General features: G+C 48.4%; 1 protein-coding gene across 1 annotated transcript; it reads right to left on the minus strand.

Moving 5' to 3' along the window:
- Positions 1 to 6828: 6828 nt before the first annotated feature.
- On the minus strand, positions 6829 to 17956 carry LOC121147305 (cytochrome c oxidase assembly protein COX18, mitochondrial). Its single transcript, XM_040967128.1, has 6 exons — positions 17645 to 17956; positions 16698 to 16798; positions 13663 to 13826; positions 13209 to 13333; positions 10175 to 10282; positions 6829 to 7809 (listed from the first exon to the last, which is right to left on the minus strand). The coding sequence occupies exons 1-6, from the start codon at positions 17954 to 17956 to the stop codon at positions 7636 to 7638; spliced, it is 984 nt and encodes a 327-aa protein (XP_040823062.1). The 3' UTR covers positions 6829 to 7635.
- Between the last annotated feature and the right edge of the window lie 4383 nt (positions 17957 to 22339).

Below are 22339 nucleotides of genomic sequence, written 5' to 3' on the forward strand. Positions count from 1 at the left end.
TGGAGGCTACATTTCTGACCCAGCTCCTTACTGATGGCCTAGCAAGGCAGTGAAGGGTGGTTCAAGTCTTTGGGACCCTGCACTAATGTAGCAGGCCTGGAAGAAGCTCCAGACTCCTGGCTTTGGACCAGCCCAGCTCTGGCCATTGTGGCCATTTTGGGAGAACATGGGTTCATCCTCCAGCAAGTTGAAGATCTCTGTCTCTCCTCTCTGTCACTCTGATTTCCAAGTAAAAATAAATCTTTTTAAAAAGTGAACACCAGGGCCCGGCGCGGTGGCGCAAGTGGTTAAAGGTCCTCACCTTGCACGCCCGGGATCCCATATGGGCGCTGGTTCTAATCCCGGCAGCCCCGCTTCCCTCCCAGCTCCCTGCCTGTGGCCCGGGAAAGCAGTCGAGGACGGCCCAAGGCTTTGGGACCCTGCACCCGCGTGGGAGACCCGGAAGAGGCTCCTGGCTTTGGATCGGCATAGTATCGGCCGTTGCGCTCACTTGGGGAGTGAATCATCGGACGGAAGATCTTTCTGTCTCTCCGCCTTTCCAATGAAAAAAAAAATAATCAAAATAAAATCTTTAAAAAAAATAATAAAAAGTGAACACCAGCCAGGTCTCCTCTAATTGAACCCCATTCTGATTTTACCGGAGCATCAGACTTCACAGATGGAGGTCTGTGCTTCTGATGCGCTGTCACTCATGTGGACCGACTTATTCGAGGGGCTCACAGAGCTCAGGAAAACACTTGACTACTCCCTGTTTACTGGAAGGATGTTACAAAGAACACAGAGCAAGAACTGGGTGTAAAAGGTGCAGGTGGGATATAGGAATGCGGTGTAGGAAGGAACGTCCCAGTCCTCTCCAGGAACCCATTCAGGAGCTCGGGAACAGACCTTGAGCGTGATATGGGAAGGCATGGCTGACAAAATCCCTGGCCTTGTCCCGCACCCAGAGGTGGAGGGTGGGATTGTGATCCCAACCCTCTAATCATGCATTTCTGATGGAGGACCAACCCCTCCACCGGCCTCCCTGCCCCTAGTCATCCCATGGAATATGAAAGATACCCCTTTCACTGCAGAGTGTCTAAGGGTTTAGGGAGCCTTGTGAAAATGGAAGACCAATTGTATATATTCCACATTATCAGCAGAGACAAGCAGGGAAGAGAAAAGGGAATGACTTCCTGCACCCCACTAGGAGAAATTTACCTGAAGCACTATACAGTAACACACGTGGTAAGAATCAAACTGTCCCAGGGAGACTTATCCTGCCAGTGCTTTCTCAAACTCCCTCTTGTTTTAAACCAGCACACTCCTCAGCCACAGCTCCCTTGCAAACACAAACTCTGGAAGGTTTGACTTGACTCTGGTTCTACAATGATGAACAGGCAATACTCACAAAGCAGAGACGGGGATTTGAACTGTGATCTTTGCCTGGCATACCAGTGTACCGAAGGATGCCCTGTGGATCCCGGGCACTCAGCAGCAGTACGAGTCAGCCTGGCCAACACATGGGAAAACAGCTCTACCGAGTGCTGTGCTGCTGACCTTCGAGGTCCAGTGGGCTTCGAGGGTTTGTCAGGACACAACCCCACTCTAAGTCAAGAAACATCTGAACTGTCATTTCTCAACTCTTATGGCATACTCACGTCCTAAAGTCTACAAACACCAAATATCATTCCACAAATAGTTTATCAGTGATTATCTGACCTAACACTGCCAGGGGACACACAGACACCAGTGCCTGCAAGCCGTAGCATTATTGTCAACAGATCAATGTGTATCGACGACTCGATTTCTGTTGATGCATGAATGACGATGACCTAACAGATTTCGTTTTCTCCTTAAGGCACATCACAGCCTTGTGCTCAGACATTGAAAGCTCTCTGTAGTGCTCACAGAGGCCATTGGAAACAGAAAAATCACTGGCAACAAGCATGAAAATCTAAAAAGCATTGTAAAAAGGGCTCTGCTTACGGTATAAAAGCTGGAACAAGCAGCCAAACGCAGCCTTGCTTGATTTCCACCAGAAACGTGCATGTATTCCAGCATGCCAGGCTGCTGGAAGACAAGGCCCAGGGCTGTGCTGACATGGCCACATATGTGATGCCATTAGGCTGCTGTACCCATCTGTTCACATGAGAGCTGGGGACAGGAGCAGGCTGGGCAGGGTGAGGCTGCAGCATCCACCAGTGAGTTGGAACTAGGGATGGGCCAGGTCAGGTCAAGCTGCAAAATGCCAAGTGCCAAGATGGAGGGTGGGCCATGTCAGGCTGGGTTGGAGCATTCACCAGCACACACAGGGTCTATGGCTTAGGAGTGATCCTGGTTAAGTAACTAGGCGACTTCCTTGCCAGACTGTTTCCCATTGGTGAGTGCCAGAAAGGGGGTGGCAAACCAGGCTAGACATGGCTACAGCATTCTTTGGCATGTGTGTGATCTGGGACTGGGAGTGTGCCAAACTGGGCTAGGCTCTAGTATTTGCTAGTGCTCACAGGAGTTGAAACGGATGTTCGATAGGCTTGGCTGGGTCATGACACCCGCTTCAACCACATGAGAGCCAAGTTTTGGTGGTGGGCTAAATGCAGCTGAGCTGTAGCACCTACAGGTAAGAACTAGAATGGGTCGAGTATGAACACTGGGGCAGGAGACAAGCCAAGTCAGGCTGGGCCAAGAACCTACCGGTGCATGTGAGATCTGTAACCGGGAGATGGTCTGATAAGAGGAGCTTATTGAACTCCTCTGTCAGGATGCAGTCTCCATTGGTAAGCCTCTCCCAGCTGAGGCTGGGAGAGACCCAGACCAGGTTGGTCAGGTCTGGGGTGAATCAGTTCATAGCATCCACTGGCAGATATGAGAGAGCCAAAACAAGGTACAGAACACACCTGGGTGGGCCACATCTGCCAGTTTACATTAAGGCTGGGAGTTGCAGCTGGCTGGGCTGTGCTAAGTTTAGGCTTCAGCACCCACCAGCATGAGCTGGAACTGGGAGCAGGTGAAGCAAAGCCTATCTGCAGCACCCTTTGGCAAATACCGAGAAGGCAGGAATTGCCAAACTGGGATGCAGCACCCACTGGCACACTCATGACCCTAGGGTGGCTGTGGGGCTCTCCTGCTGGGTCACTGCTCACACTGGTGAGCCTGAGGGCTGGACTGGAAGCACACCAGGCTGGACAAGGGTGCATCTGTTGGAATGCATGTGAGCTGGATTTGGAGGAGAGCTGTACTGGGTTAGGCTACCACATCCACTGGTGCATGCATGAATCGGAATAAAGGCAAGCTGGGTGGGCTTTGTTACAGCATCAGCTGGCAAGTGCCAGCGTGGGGGGGGGGGGGAAGTCATGTCAAATTGAACTGTAGTACCACCTGGAAAGTGCAAAATCCGGGGCTGGTTGTGGGCCTTATAGGGAAACTGTGGGTACCCCTCTGATGGGCTGCAGCAACCACTGGCGCGAGAACCAGGGCTGGGTGCAAGCCTGACTGGACAAGGTACAAGCACCCATTGGCATACATGTGGGCTGGACAGTGGGGTCAGTTGGGCTGAGCTAAGCTGCAGCACCCATAGGTATGTACAAGAGGTGGATGAGACGTGGGATGGACCAGACCAGTCTGCTGCACATACTGGATGCACAGGAACCAGGGCTGGAGGCAGGGACTATAGGGACTATTCCAAGTTGTCCCAAGTAGGCAGTGGTGCCTGCTAGAGTGCATGAGAGCTGAGGGTGTGGTGACCAGGGTTAGGCTAGGCCACAGTATCCATTGGTTTGTGTATGACTGGGCAGCTGGAACCACCAATGTGTGTAGGCAGAGGCAAGTGAGATGGAGCCAGACCCTGTACTAGCCGGTATACACAGGAGTCACATCTGGGGTCACCTCAGGTGAGGCTTCTTGGGGGAATCCCTCCTTGGACTGCTGCACTCAAAACTCCAACCACAGGGAACATCACCTGATCTGACGATGCAGTGCATGTGTTAGAACTGGGCCTCCTCAGCTACTGAAGTGGACAGCATGCCCAGGTGCACATGGAAAACATGACAGCTCGCTGAAGTCTGCAAAGAACATCTAGTACCACGGCAGAGGATGGGAGGCAGAACAAATTGAACAACTCCTCTAGTCAAGCTTTGACAGCAAGTATCTGGGTGATTGGATGCTCTAAGGTGCACTACGTCAGCCAATGGACCTTGGAAAGAGTTCCTCAACTGTGTAGCCTCAAAACCAGCAGCATCTCAGAACATTCTCCACATTGGGGATCCTGGGATGATAACAAGTGGCTGTCTCCCCCAGCCCCGGGTAATTACATGGTTTGGGTGGGAGTGGCCCCATCTCCCCAAGTGTCCCCAAAGGAGGAAAAGAAATTGGAATCAGCTGTTTCATCCATTTTCCCTCAATAATTAGTGGTCCACATGGGCATATACATCCTTCTCAACTATGTAAACATCAAATATAAAATAATTAAAAGCAAAAAAATATGGAAGACTCAAATCATTTGATGAAAACTTTTGAAACAGCCCTGATTGGTATATAACACTGTAAATGCAATTAATACCACTGAATTGTATACCTAAACTGCTAAAATTGGGCCTGGCATGGTAGTTTAGTGGCTAAAGTCCTTGTCATGCACCCACCAGCATCCCACACAGATGCCGGCTCTAATCCTGGTGGCTCCACTTCCTATCCAGCTCCCTGCTTGTGGTGCAGTCGAGGACAGTCCCTTGTCTTGGACCCCTGCACCTGCATGGGAGACCCAGAAAAGGATCTGGGCTCCTGGCTTCGGATCAATACAGCTCTGACCACTGAAGGCCATTTGGGGAGTGAATCAACAGATGGAAAATCTTTCTCTTTGTCTTGCCTCTCTGTATATCTGTCTTTCCAATAAAAATAAAAATAAATTTTTTTTAAGAATTGCTAAAAGTGTTGATTTTGTTACATATTTTACTACAATAAAAGTTGTAATTCAAAGAAAATCATGCATCAAGTGACTCAAATATTTGTCCATGAATAATCTCAAGGTACAGTACAGTCTGTGTTGTGACTGCTCCCCTTCGATCCAGCTCCCTGCTAAGGGCCAGGGAAAATTAGTGTAACTCGGCCCGAGCGCATGGGGCCCTGCACCCACGTGGGAGATCCAGAAGCAGCTCCTGTGTCTGGTTTAGCTTGGGCCCACCTGGAGAGTAAACCAGCAGATGAAATGATAACTTTCAAATAATTGTTTAAAAACAAAACAAAGCAATAACAACAAAAAACCAAAACCAAAAACCATAGCAAGCATTGATTTTGGAGTTACAGATAAGTTTGACCAAGGAAGCCAATGTGCAGATACAGAAACGCCAACCACCGTGGACTGAGTGAGCACAAGCCTGCGTTCCTTCACTGCGACCAGGGGGCACCGTCCCCTCAGGACAGAAGTCCTGTACCAGGACCCAAAACCCAGAACGGACTCTCAGCTGCACCTGTTACCTCTGACTTCCCAGCAAGCTTCAGGAACATGGTAACCACAATCCTTACTCTGTACTCTTTCTTTGTATTAAAAGCTCCAGACCTTCATTCCACAGGGCAACTAAACTCTAGTATCACTCAAAGACTCAAAAATGGTCTTCCTTCAGCTGTTATTTCATGGTAAACACTGAGGTGAGTGACAGGGCTTCTCAGAATCAGGTGCATAGTTTAACTCTGAAAATGGATACTTCACAACCATCTCCAGCGCCTGCTTAGTTTATTCCCAAGTATCTCAACCAGTATTAATTTTATTATCTTTGTAAATTAAACAAGCAAACAATTGATTTCACAATTATACTGTCAACTTTCCTTAAATCTCTATTCTAAATTCAGTAGTTAATTCTTACAAGTCTGCTTTTCTATTTATTTATAATTTACTTATTGGAGAAGCAGAGAGAGACAGAAACAGCAACACACAACTCTACAGAGCTCGCACAATCCAGAACTCCCATCCCCTGGTTCACCTCCTAAATCCCACAGCGGCAGCAGCTTGCCAGGATGGATGACCAAGGTACATCTCACTTCGGGGTGGCAGGAACTCACCCACTTGAGCCATTGTTGTTGCCCCCCAGAATCCACAGCAGCAGGAAGCTGCAGCCATGAGCCTCAAATTGAACCCAGGTAACTCAGTGCAGGCTACTGCCATCATAATGAGTGTTTTAACGGCTCAACACCCACTTCTAAACAACAGCTTAAAATCACCTCTTGGGGCTGGTGCAATGGATCAATTGGCTAACTTGACCTTTAAAGCACTGACACCCCATATGGGAGACGGTTCGTGTCCCAGCTGCTCCGCTTCCCTTCCAGCTCCAGGTTTATGGCCTGGGAAAGCAGTGAAGGATTGCCCAAACCTTGGGATCCTGCACCCACGTGGGAGACCTGGAGGGGGCTCCCGACTTCAGACTGGCTCAGCTCAGGCTATTGCAGCTATTTAGGGAGTGAACCAGCAGATGGAAGATCTTGTTCTCTGTCTCTCCCTCTCTGTAAATCTGCCTTCCTAGTAAAAGTCAGTCGGTCTTCAAAAATCACTTCTTTATGGTCCAGCACGATAGCCTAGTGGCTAAATCCTCACCTTGCATGTGCCGGGATCCTACATGTGTGTTGGTACGTGCCCGGCTGCCCCACTTCCCACCCAGCTCCCTGCTTGTGGCCTGGGAAAGCAATAGAGGATGGGCCAAAGGCCTTGGGACCCTGCACCTGTGTGGCAGTACTGGGAGAAGCTCCTGGCTTTAGATCAGCTCAACTCCAGCCACTGTGGCCACTTGGAGAGTGAACCAGTGGATGCAAGAGCTTTCTGTCTCTCCTCTCTGTAAATCTGACTTCCCAATTAAAAAAAAAAATCTTAAAAAAAATACCATCTCTTTAATAGGTAGCTACTCCTCGAATTTTCGTCCTCTGACCAAACAAACTTAATACGGGATATTTTTCACTATAGGATTTAGCAATACGAACCATCACACGCTGCCTTGTAAACTTCCCAAATGACTGACAAAGGAATGTACAGTCTTTGACCTGTTCCCAGCAGAGCTGAGACAAGAGTATCTACACATCAGGTGCTCAGATGCTTAGACAGCCACACTTCAAGACCTTCCTTCTTTACTCAAACGTTAACTCCAGATTAATCTCAGGTTCCATTAGAATATGATTTCTGCTAGAACCTGCTAGAGGGCCTTCACCATTGTCAAGGTCCTTACTCTGCGAGTCCCAGCGTTTCCCTCTGCAGCCTTTCATCAGAGTTAAGTAGGTCTCCAACCCACACGACCACCAAAATAGTAAGAGTCACATCACCAAATCCTCATATTTTACAAAAATTTAAAGTTGTGGAACAATTAAATACAATATGGCAGCATTCAGTATCTAATCATATTTTCCAAAGTTTTGGCACCCCTCACAAGTTGCAATTTTATGAACAGGGACAAACACTTTCGTTTCCTTTTACGTTCTTTTTACAACTAAACAGATGAAATTTTTAGCACTTAAATGGTTTTAATCACTATCACATGTATCTGGATTGCATCTTAACCTACCCTACACTTTCTGGAGTTCATGATTTTAAGCAAATGCAAATTAAAAAAAAATACCTTGATTTCTAAGTCTAAATATTTTAAAGTAGCAGTGACTCTTGCATCATTTCAAAATTGCTGAAAAATGTCACTTTCTTGAAAGGAACTTGGTATAAAAGGCAGCAAGCAGGTCTTTATAAGGAGTGTCTGAATCGGACTTGGTTAACGGTATTCGGCAAAGTCGACGAAACCCAGGAGAGCGCAGCAGCAAGTTCTGGCAGAGGCCCATGACGCTGGAGCACAGCCAGTAGAGGACCAGTGACTAGAGAGAAGACACGAGAATTAGCACCCGCCCCTCCTCAGGGACACCAAGGCCCACAAATGGGCACATGTCGGCAAGGCCCAATGGCAACATCTGTACAGAGAAAGCCACAAGACTGGCCAGACCTGCAGCAGCTCGCATGGGCAGGTCAGAGAAAGGCCACAGCAAGATGCTGCAGCACCACGAGACCTGTCCATGGGAACCTTGGACGACAGAGAAGAGCTCCCAGAGGCCTCGCAGGGGAGAGCTGACTGCCTGGTGGGCAGTGAGCGCATTTCCCTGCACAGACTTCTGCTAAGCTGTTTACAGCAAAGGGCAGGTCCTGGGGTGTGGCCACGTGCAACAGCAAACTCAGCCTGCAGAACCTTCTCTTCCCTGAAGGGTCTCTCACAGCTCTCACAGGCTGCTCCTACTGTGTCTCAACGTATCTCCTGTTGCCCTTGGAACATGCAGAAGATCACTTAGGTCAACACATATGCTCCGCTTGCCAACTGCTCTTGGGCATCAGAAGGTAAACAGGCTCCCAAATGAGGGCTATGGAGTCAGAGTGCCTGCATTTAGATCTGATGGGTCATCTGTTGGACTCTGGGCAAGTTCTATCTTGTAACCGTCTACCTCAGGGGACTGCTATAGGGAAGACTGAAGGAAGGGAATTCACTTAGAATGGGAAGGATGGCATGTGCCCACACCAAGGACTTGCCCCAAGCCACATCCTCAAAGACAGATGGGCACAGCAGTTAGGAGCTAGGCACCCTTATGGGAGTGATGCCTCCTGTACCAAGTTCTTCATCACCGAAGTGGAGACGAGACCAGTAGAGGAGTTATTGTTCATCAACCATTGAAAACAGTGTCCAGAACAAGGCCAGCAGTGAATAAACATTTGCTACATCACGATCTAAATCTGCCAGTCAAAGCAGCACCCGAGCCTGCTACAGCCAATGATGGGCTGCCATCTCAGTAACAATCCCCCATCTTGTTTCAGAACAAAACCCTAGTCTACTGTGATCTGGACAATGATACACTTCCTCACCTGCTCTGCAGCCAGGGCGCCTGGCAGTGATCCCGGAGGCAGGCCCGGAGCGCCCTGTAGCCATTGCTCGGTAGCCTCTGTGACCCTCAGGTCTCGAGAGGAAAAGGGATGAGCCGCAAGGTCCGAGTCTCCCTAACCTGCTCACCTCTGTATTACCACTCCTGAGAACACGACCAAGTGCTTCCGGCACGCCTTCAGGTCTCAACTGCTGACTCGGAAGCCAGTCACTAACTGGTGCTTCACTGTTTCTATTCATTTCACCTAGTGGTTTTTTACATTATAATCAGGTTGCTTCTTCTCAGAAAAGTGATTATATATAAAAAGTACCACAGCATGCATGCATGCTGGTGCATCAGCTGTCACAAATGCTGCATCTGTTTTAGACATGAGGAAACACTTATTTTGCACAAGATTAATGACAATATTCTGTGTGACAGTTTAAAAATACTCTGACACCAGAAACACCTAGCTTCAGAGTCCTTACAAAAATGCATCATGATGGACTTGGCACAGTAGCCTATTGACTAAAGTCCTCGCCTTGCATGCTTTGGGATCCCATATGGGCACCGGTTCTAATCCCAGCAGCTCCATTTCCCATCCAGCTCCCTGCTTGTGACATGGGAAAGCAGTCGAGGACGTCCCAAAGCCTGGGATCCTGCACTCCAGTGGGAGACCTAGAGGAAGCTCCTGGCTTTGGATGGGCTCAGCTCCAGCCATTGTGGTTGCTTGAGGAGTGAACCAGCAGATGAAAGATCTTTTCTTCTGTCTTTCCTTCATTCCGTAAATCTGACTTGCCAATAAAAATAAATAAATCTTAAAAAAAGAAGCAACAAGTGAATTCTATTCCACACTGCAGCTATGTGTGGGCTCTCAATGAGGACGGAGACAGAGCCAACAGTTCATAAACTTTTAAACCACCTGTGGGAAATACGCAAAAGACAAAAGTAACTGCAAATATCAACATCTTTTCCTATTTCTACCAGAAGTTTAACTGCATACACACAACTACAACTCTCACACAGTTATTAGTCAAAATGATAGTATAAATGAACCCACATGGACCAGGCACAAAATTATTAAGTGCTAAATTCCTAGTTCTAACCTAAACAGGCAGAAAGAATACAGTATCTCATTGAATCACACAAAGAGAAAGTGGCAGGAAAAAGGAATTAGATTTAGCAGAGTCAGGACATCTTCACACACAAGATGTGCCAATCCAAGAAACATCCGGGGTTATTTCGCTAAGGGGTCAAGCTGTTGAAGGTGTGATGGCAGGGCAGGAGAGTGGGTGGTCTAACCGGGGCCAGGGAGCACACAGTGCTTGGGCCTACTCACTGAAGGGACAGTCGCAGCAATTGGAATCATCAAAACCGACAGTCCGCGGACAAAGTGCGTGATGTAAATCTGAAAACGTGACATTCCGGTTTTTTGCAGGGCAAAAATCTGAAGGAATAGAAGAACAAAAACACAATGATTATTAAACAAGGTTTAAATTACAAAATGACCTTTCACTAGCCTCCACCACACTTCAACAAAAGCAAAAATCGGGGCCAATGTTGTGACACAGTGAGTTAGGGCACCATCTGAGATGCCAGCATCCCATATGGTCCGCCAGTGCATGTCCTGGCTGCTCCACTTCCGGACCAGCTCCCTGCTAACGGCTTGGGTAAGTCGTCAATGATGACCCAAGTGTTTGAGCCCTGCCACCAGGCGGGAACCTGAATGAAGCTCCTGGTTTCAGCCTGGCTCAGCCCTGGCCGCTGTGCTCATCTGGGGACTGAGCCAGAGAGAAGGTCTCTCTGTCTCTCCATCTCCTCAAATCTTAAGAAATAAAAAAGTAAAATATAAAAGCAAAAGTTAAAATACTGAGATATTTCTACAGCTTCTCATCTATTAAAAAAATAAATAGGGACAATTTTCACATGAGCTCTGACTCCTTTAGACAGGCCTAGTGCCCGGCATGGAGAATCACTCAAGACACAGGGCAGGAAAGGTAGGCAAGAAGCAGTTACAATCCCTCAAGAACTCTGAGAAGCACAGCGCGGTGCTCATCCTAGAGCCACAGAACTTCTGTCAAGGCGCGCCTCTCAGTTTTAGAGGCTGGGTCACACTGCATCGTCACATAACCTTTCTGTCTCCCCAGTTCTTGACTTTAAAACAGAGCTAACGGTGCCGATCTGAGGGGTATACTAAAAATTAAAGAGTTCGTGTAATGTACTGAGAAACAACGGCTGGCACATAGCACGTGGGAAGGCAGGAGCAGCTTGCTGTTGGTCGTTAGGTGGGCTGGAGGGAACCCCAGAGGACTGTCGTCAGTGTCCGTGCTCAAGTGTCTCCCCCTCCTCTTCCCAGTCAGTGCACAGCCACCTGCTGTGCAGTGGGCCCCTGCTCTTGGCACACTGTGGCAGCTCTCAGGAAGAGCCTGTAACCCACACAGTGTCCGTCACAAACTCCCACCTAAGACTGTATCATCTTCACTTTCCTCATCTGAAAAAACAATGGGTCTATCAGGTTTCAAAACAGGGAACAGCATCCCCAGTGACAGGTCACTGTCTAGGTTGCCTCATAACTAGGCAAGCGTTGTACTGCTGGGAGAAACACAGACAATAGCTGGCAGGCCTTCTGGACCTCATTAATGCCAAGTTTTTGTTAACTATTTCAGTATGTCACCATAGATTCCTATTATTTTTTATTTCTTAAGTGGGAAAGTCCAGCGGGCTAGCCTAGTGGCTAAAGTCCTTGCCTTGCACACTCTGGGATCCTATATAGGTGCCAGTTTTAATCCTGGCGGCCCTGCTTCTCACCCAGTTCCCTGGGAAGGCAGTGGAGGAAGGCGCAAAGCCTTCGGACTCTGCACCCGCGTGGGGGGACCTGGAGGAGGCACCAGGCTTCTGGATTTGGATTGGTGCAGCTGCAGCTGCTGTGGCCACCTGGATGAATCAATGGATGGATACCTCTCTGTCTCTCTCCTCCTCTCTGTGTATCTGACTTTATAATAAACAAGAAATCTTAAAAAAAAAAATTAGAAATAAAATAAGACAAAAACCGGGAACAGCAGACACCATGTCAGTGGGATCAGAACTGAGATAAGGCCGAAGGTGGAGCCTGTGTTAGACCCAGGCTGAGGCACAGCTCTGCATGCAACGGCAAGCATGGCTTTCCTAAACTGCTGCGGAAGACAGCATGGGATAAAGGATAGAAGAACCGACCACGAGGCCATATTTCACGTGTATGATAGTGATTCTTTCCATTTTACACAAGAAGCTCAGTGCTTTTCCTGTCAGACAGCAAGAAAACAGCACTCGAGGACTCAGGATCACTGCCTGGAAACTTCCATATTAAACACATTCACAAAACACCACTGTACGGGCCCGGTGCGGTGGCAGAGTGGTTAAGGTCCTCGTCTTGCACGCCTGGGATCCCGTGTGGGCGCTGGTTCTGGTCCTGGCAGCCCGCTTCCCTTCCAGCTCCCTGCCTGTGGCCTGGGAAAGCAGTTGAGGACGGCCCAAGGCTTTGGGACCCTACACCCACGTGGGAGACCCAGAAGAGGCTCCTGGCTTCGGACCGGCATAGCATCGGCCGTTGCATTCATTTGGGGAGTGAATCATCGGACGGAAGATCTTCTTCTCTGTATATCCGCCTTTATAATAAAAATAAAATAAATCTTTAAAAAAAAAAAATACCACTGTATTGTGAGACTAAAACCAGATTAAACTCAGCATCTTCGCTTTTGGTTTTATTAAAAGCAAGTCTTAAAACAGTAAGCTTGGGATCACAAAATCTTAATGCTGAAAAAGACTTTGAAAATGACCACATTTAGCCATCTCAATTATGGGATTTCTTTTTTTTTTTTTAATTATTGGAAAAGGCAGAAATACAGAAAGGAGGAAGAGACAGAGAGGAAGATCTTCCGTCCAATGATTCATTTCCCAAGTGGCTGCAACAGCTGGAGCTGAGCCAATCTCCAAGGCCAGGAGCCAGGAGCTTCCAGGTCTCCCACACGGGTGCAGGGGCACAAAGCTTTGGGCCATCCTCAACTGCTTTCCCAGGCCACAAGCAGGGAGCTGGATGGGAAGTGGAGCTGCCGGGATTAGAACCGGTGCCCATATGGGATCCCGGCACATTCAAGGTGAGGACTTTAGCTGCTATGCTATCACTCCAGGCCACAATTATGGGAATTCTAAGCCCCACCGATGTTAAGGGACTGGCCTATGCACAGGGCTGATATCGGATCAGAAACCAAGGAACCTCCACCTTGGCTCATGGTGACTGTGACCAGTTTCGACGTGTGCACCTGATGTCAGAACACTGGCAGCAACGAGAGCCCAATGACATAAATGGCAAACAGACCTCACTCGGAGCCACTGACCTCCACTATTAGCAAATTGATGACACCAACAGATATCGGCAAAATCCAAGTGGAATCCAGCGCAGTGAGGTCAGGAAACCACAGGACTCCTCCAGTAGTCAACTGCTCCTGAACAGAAACACCTGCTGAAACAGTTTTAAATAAAACACGAGGGAAACACACAAGCCGTGTGTCATCGCACCGTTCCATTACAGCGTCCCGCACACTCACTGTATTCAGGTCACTGTCATTCAGCATTTTCCCCTCAACCAGAAATGTTTTTCTCAACATAGCTAGTCTCATTACATTTACAAGTTTACGTACTATATTCTTATAAGGAAGATAATGCTAGTCTCATTACATTAACAAGTTTACGCACTACACTCCTATGAAAGGTACAATCTCTCTTTTTTTCTGAAGTACAAACACACTGTTGGAGCGTTGACCCCGACGAGGCTCACTTCGGAGACGTTACCTTCTGAGTGTGCTGTGCCGGTGCTCAAATTCCGCAGAGCAAGAGACACGGTGATCCACATGGGAAGCTGAACCCAAAGCAAGACGCTGGCTTTGAAGGGGTGGCAGTTATCCCGAACGTACAGTTCGGAAACAAGCCTCCTCATATTTCTGAGGTAGGTGAGCCTGGATCCACGGGAGGGGGGAAGCAGAAAAAGCAATGTCACCTGACTACTGCAACTGCTTCACCCCGCAGCACAAGCGCGCTCACTCAGTGGGGACTGGCTGCAGCTCCCGACGGGCCTGTCAGCTGTCCTAGGCTGTGCAGTGGCGCTGCTGAACCAAGACGCAAACAAGGTCTTTTACTGAAGCTTCCACAGCAATGTGCACGATGTACTCACTGCTCCAAAACACCTCACTTCGTCACATCACGGGCTCTGTATCTGCGGGTGTTTGGCCAATTAGGCTTTATTTATTTGTTTTTTTAAGATTTACTTGGTTTATTGGAAAGGCAGATCAAAAAATTTTTTTAAAGATTTATTTATTTTTACTGCAAAGTCAGACACAGAGAGCAGAGACAGAGAGGAGGAGAGGAAGATCTTTCATCTGATGAGACAGGGTGGAAGATCTTTCACCCCCAAGCGGCTGCAATGGCTGGAGCTAAGCCGATCTGAAGCCAGGAGCCAGGAGCTCTTCCGGGTTATCTCACACAAGTGCAGGGTCCCAAGGCTTTGGGCTGTTCTTGGGCCACAGCGCTAGGTCCAGACAGATCAGATTTATGGAGAGGAGACAGAAAGAAGGATCTTCCGTCCACTGGTTCATTCCCCAGATGGCTGTGATGGCGGGAGCTGAGCTGATCTAAAGCCTGAAGACAGGAGCGTCTGCCAGGTCTCCCACGTGAGCGCATGGTCCCAAGGTCAGGGCCGTCCTTCAGCTTTCCATGGCATATTACCCAGGGAACGGGATCTCAAGCAGAACAGCTGGGACGTGAACCGGCATCTACACAAGACGTTGTTTGCTCCAGGTGGCAGCTTATCCGGCTGCACCACAACGGCAACCTCTAATGTGTTCTTTTGGACTAAAGCTGAAGTTCCCAGATTTTTTGATGGATAAAACTTCAAAACTTTAGGTTTTATCTAATAAAAATATTACACTGTTACAATGTTTTTTAAAAATGTCAGATCTTTTAAACACTAAGATAGACACAAGCTCCTAGGAAAGACAGTTGGTAAATTTACACCTATATATCAAGACAAGCTTACATTCACACTGTGAAACTCTAATGTTTGTCAGCTCAGTGGATGCTGGGCACCCATGAGCACTCCCAGGAGCCGGCGCCTGCCCGCACCGGGCAGTGGCGGTGGCCACACCCTTGCCGAGTGCGTGCTGCCACCACAGCACATACATTCTTCCTCACCATGCCTGTGAGCTGACGCTGCTCAACACGGGTCACCTCTGAAAGCAATCTGTGCCACATGGTGGCCAGAGGATGACCAAGTGTCTTCATCCGATGTCCCCTGCCCTGCCTCGCCTGCTGACCTAGCTCTTGGAGCAGACTCTCTAGCCGGTAATGAATTGTCATCCGTGCTGATTTGCTAACAGGGCTTTTCCAGCAGGCCAGAGTCCCTCAAAGACAAGAACGTGCTCTTAACCCACTCCGCTTCCCTGCTCTCCCTCCAGCTGAGCAGTTACACTATCCTGATACACGGATGAGAAAAGTCGATGGCCCTGAAACCTTGGCCCCACTTCCACGGGGGTGGCACAAGAACTGCCCAGCCATTTCCTAACCGGTGAAGAGACCACCAATAAAGATCGGAAGCAATACAGAACTGCTGAACTATCAAAACCACTTGAGGGCCCAGTGCAGTGGCCTAGTGGCTAAAGTCCTTGCTTTGAACGCGCTGGGATTCAATATGAGCACCGGTTCTAGTCCTGGCAACCTTGCTTCCCATCCAGCTCCCTGCTTGTGGCCTGGGAAAGCAGTGGAGGACAGCCCAAAGTCTTGGGATCCTACACCCACGTGAAGACCTGCAGGAGGTTCCTGGCTCCTGGCTTTGGATCGGTGCAGCACCGGCCATTGCAGCTGCTGGGGAGTGAATCATCAGATAGAGGATCTTCCTCTCTGTCTCTCCTCCTCTCTGTATATCTGCCTTTCCAATAAAAATAAAATAAATCTTAAAAAAAAACAAAACAAAACACTTGAGCAGGACCCTTGGAGCATGCCCCACATCGGGAACCCTGGGATGGCTGGGAAGCTGGGCCTGGCTTCTCTCCTTATGTCTCCCCTCCCCCAGATACAGGATGGAAAAACAGAATGTCAAAACAATGGTTCCTAGGGCACGGCGGTATGGCCTAGTGGCTAAAGTCCTTGCCTTGAATGCGCTGGGAACCCATATGGACGCTGGTTCTAATCCCGGCAGCTCCACTTCCCATCCAGCTCCCTGCTTGTGGCCTGGGAAAGCAGTTGAGGATGGCCCAAAGCTTTGTGCCCCTGCACCCATGTGGGAGACCCAGAAGAGGTTCCTGGATCCTGGCTTCGGAAAAGGCATAGCATCAGCCGTTGCGCTCACTTGGGGAGTCAATCATCAGATGGAAGATCTTTCTCTCACTGTCTCTCCTCCTCTCTGTATATCTGACTTTCCAATAAAAATAAATCTAAAAAAAAGATTCCTAATTAATAAAAAAAAAAAATCACAACGCTTCCATTCACTTTCCTCCAGCCCTTGACCTTTGCACCCTAATGAAATATGTAAAAATTATCCAAAATAAAATTTATACAACTAAAAAGAGAATGTCAATAGGGGCCCGGTACAATAGCCTAGTGGATAAAGTCCATGCCTTGAACGCACCAGAGGCCCTGTTTCCCATCCAGCTCTCTGCCTGTTGCCAGGGAAAGCAGCTGAGGATGGTCCTAAGTCTTGGCATCCTATACCCACGAGGGAGACCCGGAGCAAACACAATTATTAAACTTCAATGATAAAAAAAAAAAAAGGCTTCACTGACAAAGCTATGAGAACCCGACACCTATAGCATCGTGGTCGCACGTGCAGCCGTTACCTGGCAACTCTTTTGGACCACCCCAACTGATTGGCTCGCACCACAACTTCTCGGTTAAGATGACTGGCGATACTTCTTATTTCTGGCTGCAAATTTTCCACCTAGCTGAAGAAAAAGTGGAATGTGTTACAAGCACACACGATGTTTACATCTAAGCACTCATTTTTCTCTCTTCAACTCAAAGATCTAATCCTAAGCTTAAAATATGCAGTCAGCACCAGGTTCGAATTCCAGCTTGGGGACTTGGGATCCAGCGCAGAATCTCATCCCATCAAACAGGAAACCTGCATCAGTACCGTGTTTATCCACTGGTTTATCCCGAGCACTTTGGGATTTCCTGCTTAACCCTAGATCCTCCAGAAAACAAGCAACAGAAACCTATGAAATACAAGTTTTTAAAAATACACTCTGATGGCCACAGAAAGGAAAAAATGAATCGCGTTTAACCCTGTGCTAATTCTTTCGGCAAAGTAACTCCCTTCACATAGCCGAGCCCCTTCTTTTGCCTCCTTTTTCTTGTCCTGAAAAATTGCAAACAAAGGAAGCCACTACTTCTGAAATCTCACATTTGAACGATCCCTTGTTCTCAAAACACTTTAATCACTGCCACCTAATTTGATCTCCAAACAAGGTCAGACAAGAGCATTGTTATAAAAAAAAAAAAAAAATGCATGGAGAACACAGTGAGGAGTGCCTGTAATTAACCAGACCCCGGCTGGCACCTTGCACAGGGCTAACCTAGGAGTTCTAGTAAGACCAAGTGGAATACTGCGGGACAAAAGATGCCACGGGCACAATGGCTGGTAACATGTCCTGCTGACTTCTTGATTTGCCTCAAATCTCCTAAGAGCAAGCGTAATCAACACTTGCGCACCAACCCAGCGGGGCAAAGGAAATGACAGAGCTGGCTAAGTTCTCAGCTGCGACGGCCGCTGGGCGACCCTCACCTTGGCCAGAATGTAGTGCTGGTAGGCGGCCAGCGGCAGCGTGACGGCGCCGCGAAGGGCCACGGTGGTGAGCACGATGCTGCCCCACCACGGGAGGCCCGAGGCGGCGTGCGCGCCCAGCAGCAGGTCCTCCGCGCCGCGGACGGGCGCCGAGGCGGCCAGCGCCTCATACCAGCCGCCCGCAGACACCGCCGCGGCCGCGGCCCACGAGGGGACAGCCGCCCGCGGCGGGGTGAAGGCCTGGGCCGCGGGAAGCGGCGGGCACAGGGCGCGAGGAAGCCGGACGCAGAGGCCGCCCAGCCGGCGCAGCATGTCCACAAGCCCGCGGCCCCCAGGCGGAGGCCGCGACGCACGCGCGCCCGTCGCCGGTCGCACCGAGGATGACGCAGCACTCGAAGTGCCGCCCTTCCCGCTGCGGGGCGGAAGTGGCCGCTCCGGGCTGCTCGTGGTTTTCTGCTGAGCTCACTTCCCAGGCTGTGGCTTTTCTTTCTTCGTCTCCGGTACTCGGCGAATCATTTGTAGTGGGAATTAGGCGCGGCGGGGGGTTTTTGTAGCCGGAAGCTGCGTCCTCCCTGCTTGAAGCGCACCCCACTGCCGCATTCTGTTAGACCTAGTTTCCAGCCCCCGAGTCCGCCCGCTCGACCAGCGAGGCCTTTTGGACTGTACCGCTGGTAATCGGCCCCTGTGAGGTTCAGGTATCTTGCGATTAGCCTTCTCGCCCCCAACTTGCAACCTCTCTCTTCCATATTTTATGTTGGGCTACGAATAGCAAAAGGTTCCTGTTAAGGGTGAAATTACCTCACTCAAGAATTATCACTGCAGTATAAACGTTTGATACCTGATGAATACTGCTCAATATATAAAAAGAATGAAATCCTGTCTTGCAAAATATGGTTGCAACTCAAGACCATTGTGTTTAGTGAAATAAGCCAGACCTAAAGACACTTGATTTATGACTGTTTATCTGATTATAGAGTACAAAAGGACTTAATGTAGCTGACACATTGGTATTTTGGAACTAGGCGTTTTCTGCCTTTTGTGATTCTGCCTTAATGGCTTGGCTGGAGGCTGTGTGAACTCCAGGCCTGATAGTCTACCTGACACCCCGCAGGACACCTGGCAGGTCACGTAGGCAGGAAGGAGGTACCTGGTATTTGATAATATTCACAGCCCAATAGCTCATCGATTTGTACTTTTTGAAAGTTGCTTGTTTCAAACCCACCAATAGAAGCCTGCTAAATCATGACTGTATAATTAATAGCCTGAAATGTATAAGAAAGACCTGGGGGGCTTGAGCTCTCTCGCTGTCTGGCTTGCTTGTGTTTCTTTTTGTCTTCTTTGCTGATCCTAGCAGCCTCTGTTGCGGCTGCCCCTCCCCCAGCCCAGCCATGCTGGGATACCTAGGCTAACCTGAATAAACCATCTTTATGTCTTACCACCGACTTCAGACTTGATGATTATCTGGGGATTTCAAAAATCCGGCACAACAGTATAGCTGTGGTGATGCTGGTAGCGCATAATAGGCACCGGTTCAAGTCCAACTGTTGCACTTCTAATCTAGCACGTAGCCTGGAAAGTGGCGGGCAGTGGCTCAAGGCCTTGGGCCCCAGCGCCCACTTGGGAGACCTGGAAAAGATTCCTGGCCTGTGGCTTCAGACCAGCCAGGTTCTGGCTGACAAAGCCATTTATGGAGTGAACCAGCAGATGGAAGATCTCTGTCCATCTCTGTAGCTCTTTCAAGTAAAAATCAATAAATCTTAAAAACTTAACTGCAACTGACATCTTGTGCTTTATTATTCATAAACCTTATCTATTTTATTCCTGAAGAACATTGTCTTTTTTACTTCTTGAGCTTTTTAGTGGAGCATTATAAATTGAAAGTATATTGCAAAAAAATAAAGGCAAAGAGAATGTAAATATTATTAGAATTGTATCTACGAGGGCCTTGGTGTCGTGGCATAGTCTGTTAGGCCACCATGTACAATACAGGCATCCCATACAGGCACTGGTTTGTGTCCCAGCTGCTCCATTTCTGATCTAACTCTGTTAGTGACCTGGGAAAGCAGCAGAGGACAGAGGGAGACTTGCCATGGCAACCATCCGGCGAGTAAACCAGCAAATGAAGAACTAGTCCCTGAAACCATCCACGCCTGCTAGAACTCCTGAGCGGTACAAGAATTGCCCACCCATTTCCTAACTGGTTAAGAGATCGCCCAAAGAGGGATCAGGGAACCTTTTAAATCCCCAAGACCTTTCCTCAGACCTTAGGGGTCTTCTTTTCTTTTCAAGAGGCTCTCCCAAGAGGGGGTGCGCTTCCTCTTTCTTTTCACCTAAGCCTGGTCACTTTGCAAATAAAACTTCTCTGTCTGCAACTGACTTCTTGCTTTTTATTTATTTTTTTTTTAGCTGAGGAAAGAACCGATTGAGCTCTTCTGTAGGACTTTTTCAAACAAATATTAACCAAAAAAAAAAAAAGTTATCTTTTAATAAAAGGTATTTGGGGTTGGTGTTGTGGCATAGCAGTTAAGCCACCACATGTGACACCAGCAATAACTGGGGCCTTGGGGCCAGGCTCAGCTGCTGAAGTCCTTGCCTTGCACGCACCAGGATCCCATATGGGCGCCGGTTCTAATCCCTGCGGCCCTGCTTCCCATCCAGCTCCCTGCTTGTACCTGGAAAAGCAGTAGAGGATGGCCTAAAGCTTTGGGACTCTGCACCTGTGTGGGAGACCCAGAAGTGGTTCCTGGCTCCTGATCGGTGCAGCTGCAGCGATATGGCCACTGGGGAGTGAAACATCGGACAGAAGATATTCCTCTTTCCTCCTCTCTGTGTATCTAACTTTGCAATAAAAAAATAATTGGAGTCCTGGTTGACCCATTTCCAATCTAGCTCCTTAATAATGCACCTGAGAAAGCAGCAGAAAAAGGCTCAGGTCTGTGCCTTGCAGGTACACGGGAGACCTAGAAAAAACCCTTCACCCTGGCTTTGGTCTGGCCCAGCTCTAGTCATTGTGGCCATCTGGTGGGTCAATCAGTAGATGGAAGATCTGTAATTGTCTTCCAATTAAAACATTAAAGAATCTTTTAAGTATTGAAAAATAAATATTTGCATGAGGAAAAGCAAGAAATGTTTCCGATTTTTTTTTTTTTCATTTGCACACGAGTCACAGCAAAAGACCCTCCTTCACTGGTTCATTCGTGCTCCTCAAACAGCCAGGACTGCACATGCCCAGGGCAGGGGCCTGGGAAGTCTCCCAAGTGGCCAGCAGGGGCTCAAGCTCTTGCACTAGCTGCTGCCTCTGGAAGCTGGAGAGGAAGCCAGTTGGTAAGACGAAAACTCTTCTTACATGATGAGACCTGCCAGGAAAAGTTTAACCTGCACAACTACTCACTCCACACAACTTTTTTCCGCCTCAACTGTTAGCTTTTAAAAACAGACTAGAGCCCAGTGCAGTAGCCTAGCAGCTAGAGTTCTTGTCTTGCCAGATTCCCACGTGGGCACCAGTTTGCATCCATGAGACCGCGCTCCCTGCATGTGGCCTGGGAAAACACAATGCCTTGGAACCCTGCACCCACATGCGAGACTCAGCTCCTGGCTTCGCATCCAGCTCTCTGCTGGCTTGGGAAGGTAGAGAATGACCCAAGTCTGCACTTATGTGGGACACCCAGAAGCAGCTCCTGGCTCCCAGCTTCGGACCAGCCCAGATAAAGCCTTTGCAGCCATCTGGGAGTGAACCAGTTGATGGAAGAGTGTTCTCTCTCCTCTGTAAAACCTGTCTTCCAAATAAAAGTAAGTAAATCTTAAAATATAAAACGTTCTCCCTTGGGCCCGGTGTGATAGCGTAGCAGTTAAAGTCCTTGCTTTGAATGTGCCGGGATCCCATTTGGGTGCCGGTTCTAATCCCAGCAGCTCCACTTCCCATCCAGCTCCCTGCTTGTGGCCTGGGAAAGCAGTCAAGGACGGCCCAATGTTTTGGGACCTTGCACCCGTGTGGGATACCCGGAAGAAGTTCCTGGCTCTTGGCTTTGGATCAGCATAGCGTCGGCCGTTGCGCTCACTTGGGGAGTGAATCATTGGACAGAAGATCTTCCTCTCTGTCTCTCCTCCTCTCTGTATATCTGCCTTTCCAATAAAAATAAATAAATTAAAAAAAAAAGTTCTTCCTTCTCTAGAGGAAGGACCCTTATATAAGGCCACCTACAAGCCTGAAAGGAGACCCTCAGCAGGGATGGAATTGGCCAGCATGTTGATATCATACATCATAGCTTTTAGAAGTAAACTTGTATTGTTTAAACCCTGGTCAATTGTTTTTGTTTCAGCAAAGTGAAGTAAGAGTGTTCAAAACCTGAACACAGGCTATTATCACAAAGTCACTTAGATTTCCCATTCTCCCAGTATTCCTTTTAACTGTTTTCTGGAAAAAATGCCACTGTCCTGAGCAATTGTTACAATGATAGTTTTCTGTTATCTTTCCCATTTTCTTCAGGCATTATATTTCAAAACTAATGCCATCTAATCTAGCATTAGCTGTTTTTCCTCTATTGAAAACAGTTTCCTGTCACCTTTCTTAGTAGTATTGAAGAATCGAACATGCAAAGTTTGCTTTTATTTTTCCAAACACATGAATTCATTTAAAGGTAGAAGTCTAGTATGAAACAGCCTGAGATACAGCAGTTAGTCCTGTAATTTACACTC

The sequence above is a fragment of the Ochotona curzoniae genome, unplaced genomic scaffold, assembly GCF_017591425.1.
Source record: "Ochotona curzoniae isolate NIBS_2020 unplaced genomic scaffold, NIBS_Ocur_1.0 scaffold_4506, whole genome shotgun sequence".
In the NCBI taxonomy this organism is placed as follows: domain Eukaryota; kingdom Metazoa; phylum Chordata; class Mammalia; order Lagomorpha; family Ochotonidae; genus Ochotona; species Ochotona curzoniae.

Coding starts and splice junctions, on each gene's coding strand:
- LOC121147305 (XM_040967128.1), bottom strand. CDS start 17,956: ATGCTGCGCCGGCTGGGCGGCCTCTGCGTCCGGCTTCCTCGCGCCCTG. Junction 10,283..13,208: donor TCAATTTGCTAATAGTGGAG/GTCAGTGGCTCC, acceptor CTATTCCTTCAG/ATTTTTGCCCTGCAAAAAAC. Junction 7,810..10,174: donor TTGCTGCGACTGTCCCTTCA/GTGAGTAGGCCC, acceptor TCTTCTCTCTAG/TCACTGGTCCTCTACTGGCT.